This window comes from Cygnus olor, chromosome 17, assembly GCF_009769625.2.
Source record: "Cygnus olor isolate bCygOlo1 chromosome 17, bCygOlo1.pri.v2, whole genome shotgun sequence".
Classification (NCBI taxonomy): Eukaryota; Metazoa; Chordata; class Aves; order Anseriformes; family Anatidae; genus Cygnus; species Cygnus olor.
This window is the reverse complement of record NC_049185.1, coordinates 3,842,491-3,855,805: the sequence shown is the minus strand read 5'-3', so window position 1 is coordinate 3,855,805 and position 13,315 is coordinate 3,842,491. Positions and strand designations below refer to the sequence as shown.

Here is a 13,315-nt window from a genome sequence, read left to right as displayed (position 1 = left end):
TAAAGGCATACTTGGTTTATTTCAAATTTCTTTGCTCAGTGCTCGCTATGAAGTGTGAAATTTTGTAATTCATGCCACCATTGTACTCTAACCAGAAAGCTATTAACTTAGAAACACTGTGGGGTGTATATACAGTCTCATTATTAAAAAATGTTAATGCTTTGATTTGTATGTATTCAATAGAACTGATGAAAAGATTATGTATGTCTTGACTTCACCATTAAAGGATACAGACTGTTAAAAACAAAGGTTTCCACAAGCAATTTTTATAGATTTTTCTTGAACAGTACAGGGAAAACTTTAGTTGAGTGGCTGGTTTTGTACTGCTTTCCCATAATGTTTCTCTTTTGAATAAAAGACAAGAAATGATTCTTATTTATTAGAGACAGCCTTGTAAGTATGGTTTGCATACCTCTATCTACTACTTAGTTTTAAGTGGCTAGCCTATGCAGGACCTGTAAAGGAGAAACCTATGTATAAATTGCCATGGTAACACATCCTGCTAAATACAACTTCTCTCCAATGACGCTGAAAGGTGTTGATATAAGTCCACTGACAATATTCTGAAAACTAATCTAAGTCTTATTCTATCTATACAACATCTCAGATGTGCCATATATCCTAAAATTGGAGTCTCATCCACACACCACTTGCTGGCCTGGTAGAACACTCTACCTGTTAGCACCCAGCTTCCCTGACAAACAGCGCTGGGTCACAGCACTGGAATCAATAGTGGCAGGTGGGAGAGTTTCCAGAGAAAAAGCTGAGGCTGATGCTGTGAGTATAAAAGTTTCTTTTAATAATAAAATATTCTGGGAGGGAGCAGAGTGTTTGAAAAATATTTTTTTTTTGGTATTTGACACACTGAGGTTTAACTGAAGGTAAGTTATTTCTGCCTTGAGATGGACAGTATGAGTAACAGGAACTAGTTCCTTGTGAGACTGAAGCTTTATATTACAATAGCCTTCGTTAGACTTGGGGCATATAGTAAGAGGACCCCAAAATGATCTCTAATTCCAGCAAACAGAAGGAAGAAACAGCAGTTAGGATGTGGTTTAAATCTAATCCTCTAATGTACCACATGGAATGAGCAAACCTTGAAAGAAGAAAACAAAAAGCTCCTTCTTCCATTCTTAGGGAGATGGGATTTCCTTTTGTTTCTTGGGGGGGAAGTCTGTGTTTGTTTTTTACTTTTAGTTTTATTTCTGATAAGAATAAGAGGTTAAATTGAGTTGTTTTGTCTCTGGATAGCCTTTTTTTAACACTGTTGTACTGATAACCCTTTATTTTCTGATAAAGGGAGAATTGATTCTATGGCATTATATGTTAAAATGTTAGCTCTGGAGGTAGTGAATATCTGACGAGGGGGAAATCATCTCTCATGCTAACATTTCTTCCGTCTCTGAGAAAATATATGAGCTCCCACTGACATTTGGACTTTTTTTTTTAGTCCTTCTCGAAAAATGTCACTGCTCCATTACAGGAGATGGAGGGAAATGGAAAGGATAGGGACAACAATGGGTTCTGTCTGAGTTTAGGTTAATTCTAATTGTATTTCATGTAGATGAAAGTATACTAATTCTTTTGTAGGAGGAAACCCTGCAACTTTTAGCTTTCTCAGAAAAGGAAATCTGTGCTAAACTTTTCTCCCATCTGAAATGATGACTTTACATTGTTAAAATACTAGTAGAGAAAGAGATCAAGATGAACTCAACAAAAAAAAATTCTTTCTGTCATTTGCAGAAATTGCTTGGAAACTCCCTGCTGAAGCTAGAAGGTGAAGACCGTTTGGATATAAATTGCACAATGCCCTTTAGTGACCAGGTAATGACAATGGTCAGTTGAACCTTACTGAATATTTTATTGTTCTTTCATGAAAATTGTATCTTAACATGTGTGTGTGTAATTGTATACTTGGTTATTGATTTGTTTTTTTCCTCTTCACTGGTAAATGAAATTATTCAAGCTTGCTCTTGGAGCATTCCTTGTTCACCACATGTGCTATTTTTCTTTTTTTCCTGTTTTCACTGCAGGTAGTACTTGTGGGTGCAGAGGAAGGTCTCTATGCCCTGAATGTATTAAAGAATTCCTTAACGCACATCCCAGGAGTGGGTGCTGTCTTCCAAATTCACCTCATCAAGGATCTGGAGAAGCTACTCATGATAGCAGGTAGGGGGCTATCTGCTGCCATATATGCCTGCAGTAACTTTGTGGTAATTGTGTTGTATTGGTAGGAGGAAACTCACCGCCCTTCCTTTAGATTAATTACAGAATTTTTATTTATGCATTTATTTAAATCAGCATATTATCAGGAATCAATTACTGTGCTTAACGCAGCATTGTCTGATGTAAATGAATATCTGATTGAAGGCTTAGTTAACCCTCCAAGTGACAGAAAGCGATTTCTCGATTTCCAAAGTTGAGGGAGTGAGGAACAGAGATAAAGTTTCCAGCTTTGATTTGTAAAGAGGTCAGTCTTCATTGGTTTTAGTTCCAAAACGTGTCCCTGTTTTCTTTGTTATCTTAGCACTCTTGGTGTCCATGGGTTTAAGCCGCAGTTACCCGTTTTGTTATTTTCTCCTTTTTATATGACTTTCATAGGCAAGTGAGTGGAGCAGCTAGGTAATTCAGCTAGGCTGAAATCAAATGGAACTGTGTAGCCATTCTGAGCCCTTTGCAGTTCAGAAATAAAATCAGCCTGTTCCTCTTTCCCCTGCTATACAGGAGGAGGAGACACTGCAGAGCAGCTGCAGTAAAGGAGGAGCAGAACCTGCCTGGAGTGCTCGTGTCCTCTCTGGGGCTCCACAGAAAAGTGGTGGAGGCTTGAGAAGGGTCTCTGACTACATCCTAGAGCAAACAGCCCAATGCAAGTTTATAAAGTGTTGAGCTAGTTACTGAGCACGTTCCTTCCTAATCCGTACATACCATCTTTTTAACATAGTCAACAAACTGAGGACCATCGTGTGATCTCTGTGGCCTAGGGCCAACAACGACTTTCAACCTTTCTTGCTCTAAACACTGATGCACGTAACAAAATGGGGACTTGTTAAAGTGCTTGTTTAAGATTGCCTTATGAAAGAAACACCAGCATTCTCTCCTTTTAGGAGAAGGCTGTGTTACTGAGTCCCTAGGCTTCTTGAGACGAATAAGGCTTGGTCTGTAATGCAATTTATTGGAGCACTTGGAAACCCACTGCCAGTTATGTTGGCACAGAAAGGTTAACGAACCTTTCGCTTTAAGGAGTTCTAAAGAATAAAAAAAAACCTTCCTGGATAATTTTGGGTAGTGTCCTAATGAGGTCATTATTAATGATGTTCTACCAGACCTTAGCAACACTAATAATCCATGGTTGTTATCCCTGTGGATTTACTGCTGGTTGTGTGGTGTGTTTTTTTTTTTTTTTTTTTTAAGTTTTCTGTTTCACTTTTAATAAGAATTATATTAAATGAATTGTACATGGTACATTGTGGCTGTTACTGTGGTAACAGCCTGTAATGATAAGCTGCTGCTTAGGTAACAGAACAGACCTGTAGAGAACAGGGAGCTTTCCCTTGACAAAATGTAACCGCTTTTGTCTGCAGGAGAAGAAAGGGCTCTGTGTCTCGTGGATGTAAAAAAAGTGAAGCAATCGCTAGCCCAGTCTCACCTCCCAGCCCAGCCTGATATCTCACCAAATGTCTTTGAGGCTGTCAAAGGATGTCACCTTTTTGCTGCTGGCAAGGTAGGATAGAGTTCCCTCCTGCTCCCAGACCACTCTTTAGTCTATACCAAGTTTAATATTAATCAAATCAGAATCTTTATTTCACTGGCAACAAATCCAAAGTCTGTATTCCTGTTTTAAATCTTTTCCTTGAAATAAGACGAATACAGATGGAAAAGAGACTGAGCTGGAGCCAATTTGGAGGATCTACTACAAATACAAATAAATTCAGTTAGGATGGCATGATGGTATATCCTGAACTTCTACATAATAAGAAATCCAGCAAAGCATAGCATGTCTCCTCACAGTTGACTTCAATTTTAAGATTTATACTTAGTGAAATTCATCCGCTATTTGTTCTTGAATGTCATGTAACAGTTTCCAGGTTAGCAAATTTATTTACGTGCTTGTGTCAGTTGATAACGTTTGATATTTCTGCTAATTCCCAGTTTCATTATGGAACATCTAGCCACAGTAAAAAATAATAAAAAAAATCATCTCATTAACAATTAATTCTGCAGACTACTTTGATAACAAACGAAACATCATTCAGTTCAAAGAGATGTTTAAGATAACAGCTTGAGGGGGTAAAATTAAACCTAACTTTTGTCAGTTTTATTCCTTTTAATGAAACATTTTTCTGTGGAGAAGCTTCTGATTTTTATTAACTTTTTTCAAGTATAAAAGAAATGATAGCAGCAGTTCGAATTTACATTCTGAGTTTGAAGAGGCTTTTCATTATTTCACCACTTTGCAATAACTACCTTACTACTCTGCAAACTTCTTTTTGTGTTGAGAGAAATTTGGATCTGTTCCATACACTCAGCATTAGAATTTACTCCATTACCACCCTAAACTTTGCCTGTAAACTTCCCTACAGGTCGAGAATGGTCTTTGTATCTGTGCAGCCATGCCCAATAAAGTGGTTGTTCTGCGATATAACGAGAGCTTGAACAAGTTCTGCATCAGAAAGGTAAGCTTAGTAATGCTCTTCAGTAGCTAAGGCAATTGACACCCTGCACTAAGACTTTGCTTTGCTCTGGAGTGAACACCTTAAACTTTTTGTGTATCCATAAGGACATTTGCTTTCCAGCTAAAATGATAGCAAACTGCAATGTGCACAGACTAAAAAGAAAGCAGGCAGCAAGTTCCTACACCAAGGGTTGGCATATTTGGAGAGATGCAGAACAGGGAATTGGGATTTTTTGAGATACCGGACACAGCTGTAATTGTACCCCTGCTTATTTACCCAAGAAAGGCTTTCTTCTTAGTTATCCAGCAGTGTTCTTTCACCTTTATTCCCTTTGGAGAAATCCTCAACAAATGACCTCTCTTCTTTGCAATTAAAGAAGCAATAGGTATCTGAATTTGTTTACTGTTCTGAGGGAAATCAAAGTGTATTTGGTATTATCCCATCACAGGACAGGCAGCTGTTTGCTATACTTGCCCTGATACACGCATCCTTTCTTCTGGCCAGCCAACAAGGCAGTAAGATACAGACCTTACACAGCTGTGTGTACACCTCCTGTGCGTGGAAGCATGTCTGCCTGCACCACTGGTACTGCGTGGTACTGGCACACGTATTGCTTCATTCTGCCAAGCGTGGATATGAAAAGCAGATCCACTGCAACTCCTTCAGACCGCCAGCTGCAGGCACACATTCTTTGCGCTGGCCTCCTGGGAAGTTAAGATACATTTGTTGGAGAAGATCTTGGCACAGACAATGAGGATAACAGCAAACTTGGAATGTGTACAAGCTTTGTAGCGGATATCAAGTCCTGCTCACAATGGAGTATGAGCTGACAGAAAACTCTGAAGATGCACAGCCACCACTCTGCTAGTGCTGCCATTCAGCTTCTCCATGGTGCGGAGTGCCTTGACAAGGGCTTACAGAAAGAATGTGCAAAGGCGTGCTTTAGAAGACAGGTTTTCCTTATCTTCACTGATCCAGACAACTTAATTTAGATCCTAACAAGATGGCAGCAAGCCCAGAATATGCTCTTCTGTGCTGCCAACTAAATTTCCAGATAAAGTAGGGTAAACAATAGACAGTAGAGATAAAAGAAGTCTAGATCAAATCCGTGACTCTGGAGACAAATATTTGAAGTGATCTTTACAGCTTAGGATGGAGGCAAATCAAACTGATTGCTATAGGGTTTCATGGTAAAATGGTGGGCTGGAATGTACAGATGTTAGAACGTCCTAATTTATAACCACATCAGTTCTGTGATCCAATGAAATCCCAATGAATGTGGCAGTAGCCACACTTTATTGTAGAAAAGAGAACGGCAACTTTCATGAAGGGATTCTGTTTTCTGAGACCTTTCCATCAGGGACTGTTATGGATTAATTGAAGCAGCTTGGGGAGCAAATGTGGGTTATGCAAGGAGCCTTATCCTCAGAAGATCTTAAAGTCTGTGTTGTCAGTCTAGCCTGCAGAGCTTTTCTAGGTATTCAGTCATAATGCAAATCTTGGTGGACAATGTACTGTGTTGCTTTGCACAAGGAAGGAAGGAAGACTGTGTATGTTTGTCGTTGTCATCTTTAATGAGCCATTGAGCTAATTTCTTAGTCACGTTCACAGCAGAGATGCATTAGTGAGCTGATTCTTTCTGTTGGGCAAATCACAGTGGTGGGCATGACTACTGACAAGAGTTTTGTTCCTTGTGTTGTAAGAGTTTGGGACTTGATTGGGTCAATCCTACTGCAGTTGTCTTAGGATCTTCTGTCTGCCTTTCTAGCAGCTGCTCTGAATCCTAGCGACTTCCAGGCTAGGAAGTGATTGTTTTAACACAGCTATTCAGGAGTTGGGGCAAATTTAACTGATATACTTCACAGTGACATCTCTCTGATTGAACTCTTAACTGCTCAGTCCTGCTCATACGTCATCTCCAGACACACTGTTCAGATGTGCAGCTGTCGGTGTGGCTGTGGTCTGCTATGAATAAGCAGGGAGCCACTCCCTGCTGCTACAGAAAACTGAGCTACACAGCAGAATGTCTTCCAGGATGGTGCATCTTCAAGAAAGGAAGAGTTTCTCAGTAAGGTTAGCACCCGGAGTTGAGCTGACCTACAATTCTATATTCAAGCAAATGTCACTTGCAACAAAATAAAAACATTTCCTTCTAACCATTACTTTTCCATGTTTTTGAGAGATGGTTAATGACTTTGGGGTTGCTGTCTGTTTTATAAGTGTATCAATGTATAATCTTCCAGAATAATTAATAGCTGTAAAGAATTACAGGGAACTAATATTGGTCTATACTTTCCTCTTTTCCAGGAGATTGAAACCTCAGAGCCTTGCAGCTGCATACATTTGACCACTTACAGCATCATCATTGGAACCAACAAGTTCTATGAAATTGAGATGAAACAGTATACGCTGGAGGGTAGGAGGCATTTCCTAAGGAATGCACCAAATGGCTCCACAGATTCTTTTGGTGGAGATGGAAGTACGGCTTTGGGGGGGAAAAAAGGGTGCTGATCAAGCTGGTTTTCCCATTCTCTTTGCAGAGTTTCTGGATAAAAATGATCATACTTTGGCCTCTGCTGTGTTTGCTGCATCCACCAACAGTTTCCCAGTCAGTATCATCCAGGTGAACCCAACGGGGCAGAGGGAGGAATATCTGCTGTGTTTCCATGGTAAGTGTGTTGTATGATTGTACTACACCTGCTCTTGGTTTGTGAACTGTCAGAAGGTACTGTTGGAATAGAAAGCTGAACAGTTTACTTCCTGTGATTTAAACAGTAAGATGCACAAGATGCTGGTGCTACAATAACCATTCCTGATCCAGTCTGCTGAAGCACTTTTGATCAGCTTGATTCTGACTTAAAAGTTCTCTGTGTCCGTGGATCAGTTACCACAAATAGTCTTCTGTGCCCAAAAAAGAAGGGATTGTAGTCAGTGTTCAGTGCAGACAGATGTTTGATCAGCCCGATAAAACATTAGGGGGTTTTCAAACTTTGGAATTCTTGTCTGGTTTCCATATATATACATGAGACCTTTTAATTTTCTTGTGCTGATAAAAAGAGGGTGCGTTGTTTTTTCATATAGCTGCTTTTATTGGCTCTCTAGGATAGTGTCCTGGAAATGCACAGGAAGTCTTCAAAAGCCCAGTAGTAGCAATTCTGAGCGAGTTACAGTAGGAGTTTCATAGTTTTCCCAGCTGTAAAAAACAGATGAAATAATGACCTTACCTTAATTGGTATAAACAGATCTAGAAGTTAAGTACCTTTTGGTACTGCAAGTTCTCCTAAATCTAGACAATGCAATGTCAAGGCACTGTAGGACATGCAAGACAGTGAGCACCTTCTCACTGTGAGTCAATACCCAGACACTTGCTTATGACATAACACTACTTTTCTTGGCAGAATTCGGGGTCTTTGTGGATTCCTATGGAAGACGCAGTAGGACGGATGACCTGAAATGGAATCGCTTGCCTTTAGCTTTTGGTAGGTGTAGAGGGACATTCGCTGGGATTATGGACGTTACTGAAACAAGAAAACGCTCGCATGGGAAAGACATTCTGCACCCTCAGCAGTTCTCTTTCTTCTTCCCTCTCCCAGTGCTCCCAGAAGCTATGGAAATTTTTAAGATTGTTATAAATCCTAATGGCAGACCACCTGAGGTGTAAACAATTAGGGAAAAGTAAACCTAAGTTATGTATTTCCTTAATGTTCCTAGTCTGACAGTGACTAAACTGGCTAGTGGAATTTTTAATGATGCTTGAAAGTTTCTGAAATAGTCAAGAATGTATCATTCCAGTGCGGATCCTTCAGGCCTTTCGCTCTACCTAATGGATTTTGTGCAGTTAATAGCACACTTTAATGCCTAATTCATAATACTTCAGTTAGTAAAATTGTTGGGATGCAGGTAGTTTCAGAGCAATTCTCTAAGCTTCTATCTCTCTATTTAGTAATATTGTCTGTCTTATTACAGGAAACCTAGTTTTCCTGTTTTTTCTCCAGTGGGCTGCAGAGTTCTGTTGTGTTCACTGATGCTTTTTAGAAGTTTTTAATAGAGAATTTTATATTGTGTTTTACTTGTTTCTGTGATGTTCCTTCAGCCTACAGGGAGCCCTATCTCTTTGTGACCCACTTCAATTCCCTTGAAGTGATAGAGATTCAGGCACGAGCTTCTCTAGGGTAAGTAGTTCTTTTTTCATTATTTTGAACAGTATGTGCTGAAGAATATGTGTACTTCCCAGGAAAATGTGCAGAGTTGTCATTGTAAAGACTTTTTCCTGCAATTTTACCCAGAACTCCTGCACGAGCCCACTTGGAGATACCAAATCCACGGTACCTAGGGCCTGCAATTTCATCTGGAGCTATCTACTTGGCCTCCTCCTACCAAGACAAATTAAGAGTGATTTGCTGTAAGGGCAATCTGGTGAAGGAGACCAACAATGAGCATCACAGAGGATCTTCTGCTACACGCAGGTATGAAAAAGTCAGTGTGTTACAGTCCTTGTGTAAGCAAACTCAATCCAGAGGGCTTTTACCCCCAAATGTTCGGCCTCCTTCCATTCTTGGAGTTGTTGTAATTCTGGAATGGAACAAGGACTGGAGTCGCTCGTCTTTTAGAATCCAGAGCACTAAGAAACATTAACTCTGTAGGAGCATGTGGGTAATCTCTTCCACAAACCCAAGTAAAAGCTATTTTGTGATCTTCAGCTGTTAATGTTGGTCCGCTGCGACTTCAAAACTTGGTGACCTTAGATGATACTGATGTGATGCTAAAAATCGACTTTAAGAATCTTTAAATCAAGAGTCCCTTCCTCTTAAAAGAGCATGGATGTCTTAAGGAGACAGTGTTCAGCAGAGCAGATACTTCAGCTAAGTGCATAAATACTGCGGTTGGTAGTGCTGCTGTGCATTGAAAGCTGAGGAACAGAGGCTTGTAGCTCACCTTAACTTGGCCTAGCATCCTGGAGCTAGTGACAAATTTTGTATGTGAAAATGAATGCATCAAATTTTAGTGCACTTTTATATGGAAAATTATGCTACTTATGTACATAAAAACATGTAGTTTTGTGGCCTGTTACATGCACATGATTTATGTTAGCAATTTATTAAGGTACCCTACCAGTGTCGCTAATGTAAGGAGTGCTCAGCTATCAAAGCTTCTTTGCACTTTTCAGCTTGGCCTAGGGAGGTGTGATGATTTTTCACATAAACACTGCTGGCTGTTAGGATAAAGCTTTATTTTTGCTAAAAGAAAATTTAACGTGAGGTTTTTGTTGCTCAGCTGTTCGCGTCCATTATTTTTGAATGACAGTAGCCCTAACAAGAGAGGTCCGCCCACATACAACGAGCACATAACCAAGCGGGTTGCATCAAGCCCAGGACCACCAGAAGGTCCAAGCCACCCTCGAGAACCAAGCACACCACATCGGTACCGTGAGGGAAGGACAGAGCTGCGGAGGGACAAGTCACCTGGGCGACCACTGGAGAGGGAGAAATCTCCAGGCCGGCTTCTGAGCACCCGCAGAGAAAGGTCCCCTGGAAGACTGTTTGATGAGAGCAGCCGAGGACGAATGCCCGTGAGTGGTGCCAGAACTCCTCTTGCTCAAGTCAACAAGGTAAGTCGGGAGCTTGGAAACTTCTCTGTTCTTGTGAAAAGACATGGACTTCAGAAGGGCTGGTGACTGTAAAGTATAAGAGCAAATCAAATCTCACCCCAGTTCATTTCTGTCAAAACACAGCACACACAAGTTGTGCAGCTCGCTGGCCCTGTGAACACCTTCCTGTGTGCTAGTTCTGTAATTGCAAAAGCAGCTTGGCCCTTGAACAGGCTAAAGTCCTTCAGATGTGAAAGTGCAGGTGCATTTACTAACATAAATTGAGTTACTGAGGACTTGAGGGGGAGGTCATTTCTGGAGAAATGAATGCGGGAGCCTGCTGTGATCAGGGTGGCGCTGATACTTGCTGTTGTCAGTGGTTTAAGAATGATGCCACCTAGAAGCAAGTAGCCATGCAGCACTTGCTCAGCAGTAGTTAGCTGATGTACTGCTTCTGGCACCTGTGCATATATGAGAAAAATATGTGCAACGTTAACTGTCATTTTATTTCCCTGCCAGGTCTGGGACCAGTCTTCAGTGTAAGTCTCAGCTAGACAAAGTTATTCATCTTGACCTGCAGGAAAAAAAAAAAAAAGAAAAAAGGAAATATACTGAGTATATGCACTCCATGTCTGCTGCCCAGTTACCAAACAGCATTTCTGGGCCAAAGCTAGCTCCGCATCAGGAGATGTGACACTTCTGAAGATTGTTCGCATCTCAGTTAATTTCTCTGCACTTTCCTGCACTCCTGTTTTTGCACTTTGTACTACTGTTACTCTTTCAAGCAGTTCATGAACTTTTTGTATTCACTTTAGTCCCTAGTGCTTCATCAAGGAAATTAAATGGGACTAGAGTCCCACCCCAGATCTTCAATGTGGTTAGCACCCCTTACCAGATAATTGATCATAGTTCTGAGATGTGCTGGGAATTCCTGGTGGCCTGGAAACAGAAGGGCCAAGGTCGTTCAATAGAAGGTGTGATTGGATATTCTTTACAGAACACAAAAAAATTACTTTTGTAGTCTGTTCACCTGCCACTTCTGAGAGTTATTTTGTTCTCACTAAACTTGCTCTAGAGCAGCTCTGGGGAGGGAGGAACCCTGCTTTGTGATCCCATGTGCCCTACCCCAAGACAAAGTGCATTATCTATAAGCTACTGGGGCGTTAAGACTTTATCCAGGTCTTCTGCATGACAGTTCACTGCATGCTGCTGCACCATCACTGGCTGCTCTCTCCTTTTAGGTTGCTTTGCTGAGTAGTGTATTGTACCTCACTTGTAAATTAACTGAAACCTCTAGATTACGCTGCAAAATAATCGTTAATTACTCTGGAAATTTGGCAATGAAGAGTTAACAAGCCTTATTCTATGACAAGAATTAGTCACAGTTGTGTTCTCCTCTCAGCATTAAACGTAGTCCTTTCAGAAATTACACCACAGCCCCATCTCAAAGCCCACGAAGAGCCCACGTTCCCCAGGGAGAGGAGCAGCCCAGAGCTGGCTCATCCCTGTGAGCTGTAACTTGCCGTACAATAAGCACCAAATGTCACGGCACAAGAGGATACTCACAATGAACAGCTTTAGCGGTTACTGAACACACCTTCGCCTTCGCTTCCGCGTATCTAACCTCGAGCCATTTATTGCTTTCTATTCTCTTTTGCTGTGAACATGAAGCAGAGAGCAAAAGATTTTCAAAGCAGATTTTTGACCATTCAGTCTGCAATAGCAACATTCGAAGTGAACAACCATGTTCTTTACAACTGGAAAGAGCAAAACTGCATCCAATCTTCCCTTGGCCACACTCTTAAACTTCTGCTAGTCCCTTGCAAGCCCGTGCTAACCTGTTCTAAAAATCCCTAAGAAGTCAAATGCCTTGTCAGTGTCCTTTGGCAGGTTTCATGAATATTGTATTCTGTTCTCTTGTCTGTTGGGTTATTTTAGGTCAGATGATATGGCAGGAAACTTGCTGAAAGTTTTGTCTTCTGGTCTGAATATTTTGAAAGGTCACTGAGATCAGTCTTTAAATCTTTGCATCTCATGGAAGATCTTCAAGACCTCAGAAATGGGCTTGTTGAGTCCTGAAAGTGTATATCTTGTGTCTTGTTCGTGAAATGCTTCCTGCTATAGAAATAGCTCAAAGGACTGTACATATTTACAAGAAACTTTATATTCGTAACAAAAGGGAATTGAATTGGTTTCTACTTTTTTATTGTAAACTGTGTTTTTCAACACTAGCTTTTTTGTTTTAATGGTGGTTGTGGACAGCCATCTTCAGACACTGGAGGGGCCTCAGCTTAATCCTCCTAGCTCCCATGAAGAAATATTGTAACATTAAATTGCAACTGAAGCTTGTTAGCATAAATGAGGTTTTAGGTATCTAAAAGTACAGGAATTTTCTTCATTACCTTTTTATTATTGATAAGGGAGGGAACTAGAGGGACAGTTCAAAGCTCCATCTGGAAAGTATTGAACTTTGTTGTTGAACAATAACCAAATAAAACAAATAACTATCTTGACTGGCATGGTGAAATGAACGCTTCCTTCTACACAGAGAAACCCGTAGCCATCCTAATACTGCACCCAGCATTTGAGGCTGTGTAATCTATAGGCGTCAGAGCTTACCAAAGAGCTAACCGTGACTATTTAGCATTTTAATAGTCGTTATGCCCTGAACTAGTAGCATAAGTGGCTTCACAAAGGCAAAGCATGTTCACATGAACTAAAACAGAGGGATCTCTCCAACTCTTTTACTCTAGCAGCAGTCAGCTGCGAACACCTACAGCTAAATTCTGCCCTCACGTACTAAACTAGTGATGTGGGTAGAGGTAAGACACGTGTGAGTATATGGGAAAAGAATGTGGCCCTGCTAAATGACCCGTGCATTTTGAGCTGGAAAAAAAACATCTTAATTAACAATAGTGTGATCTAACGACAGGTTTTGGGATTTATCCCAGCAGAGTACTGGTAGCAAAGGGGACAGATAGTTACTCATCCCACTGCTGTATTATGCTGGTGCTTTAAGGCCTAATAGCTGCAACTTTTTAAAAAAAGAAACATT

At 40.7% G+C, this 13,315-nt stretch overlaps 1 protein-coding gene across 17 annotated transcripts in view; it reads left to right on the top strand.

The window, feature by feature from the left end:
- The window catches only part of CIT (citron rho-interacting serine/threonine kinase), a 122,799-nt gene extending 110,026 nt beyond the window's left edge, over nt 1-12,773 (top strand). For 14 of the 17 annotated variants that reach the window (XM_040576553.1, XM_040576557.1, XM_040576544.1 and 11 more), the window contains 12 exons: nt 608-777; nt 1,744-1,824; nt 2,034-2,169; nt 3,582-3,721; nt 4,581-4,673; nt 6,981-7,089; nt 7,214-7,342; nt 8,072-8,152; nt 8,767-8,845; nt 8,960-9,139; nt 9,948-10,281; nt 10,780-12,773. In XM_040576553.1, coding sequence (XP_040432487.1) covers nt 608-777; nt 1,744-1,824; nt 2,034-2,169; nt 3,582-3,721; nt 4,581-4,673; nt 6,981-7,089; nt 7,214-7,342; nt 8,072-8,152; nt 8,767-8,845; nt 8,960-9,139; nt 9,948-10,281; nt 10,780-10,803 — 1,556 coding nt within the window. In that variant the 3' untranslated portion in view covers nt 10,804-12,773. The remainder of the gene's footprint in view (nt 1-607; nt 778-1,743; nt 1,825-2,033; nt 2,170-3,581; nt 3,722-4,580; nt 4,674-6,980; nt 7,090-7,213; nt 7,343-8,071; nt 8,153-8,766; nt 8,846-8,959; nt 9,140-9,947; nt 10,282-10,779) is intronic. The other 3 variants (XM_040576558.1, XM_040576555.1, XM_040576554.1) reach the window with 1 other exon arrangement.
- The last annotated feature ends 542 nt before the right edge of the window (nt 12,774-13,315 follow it).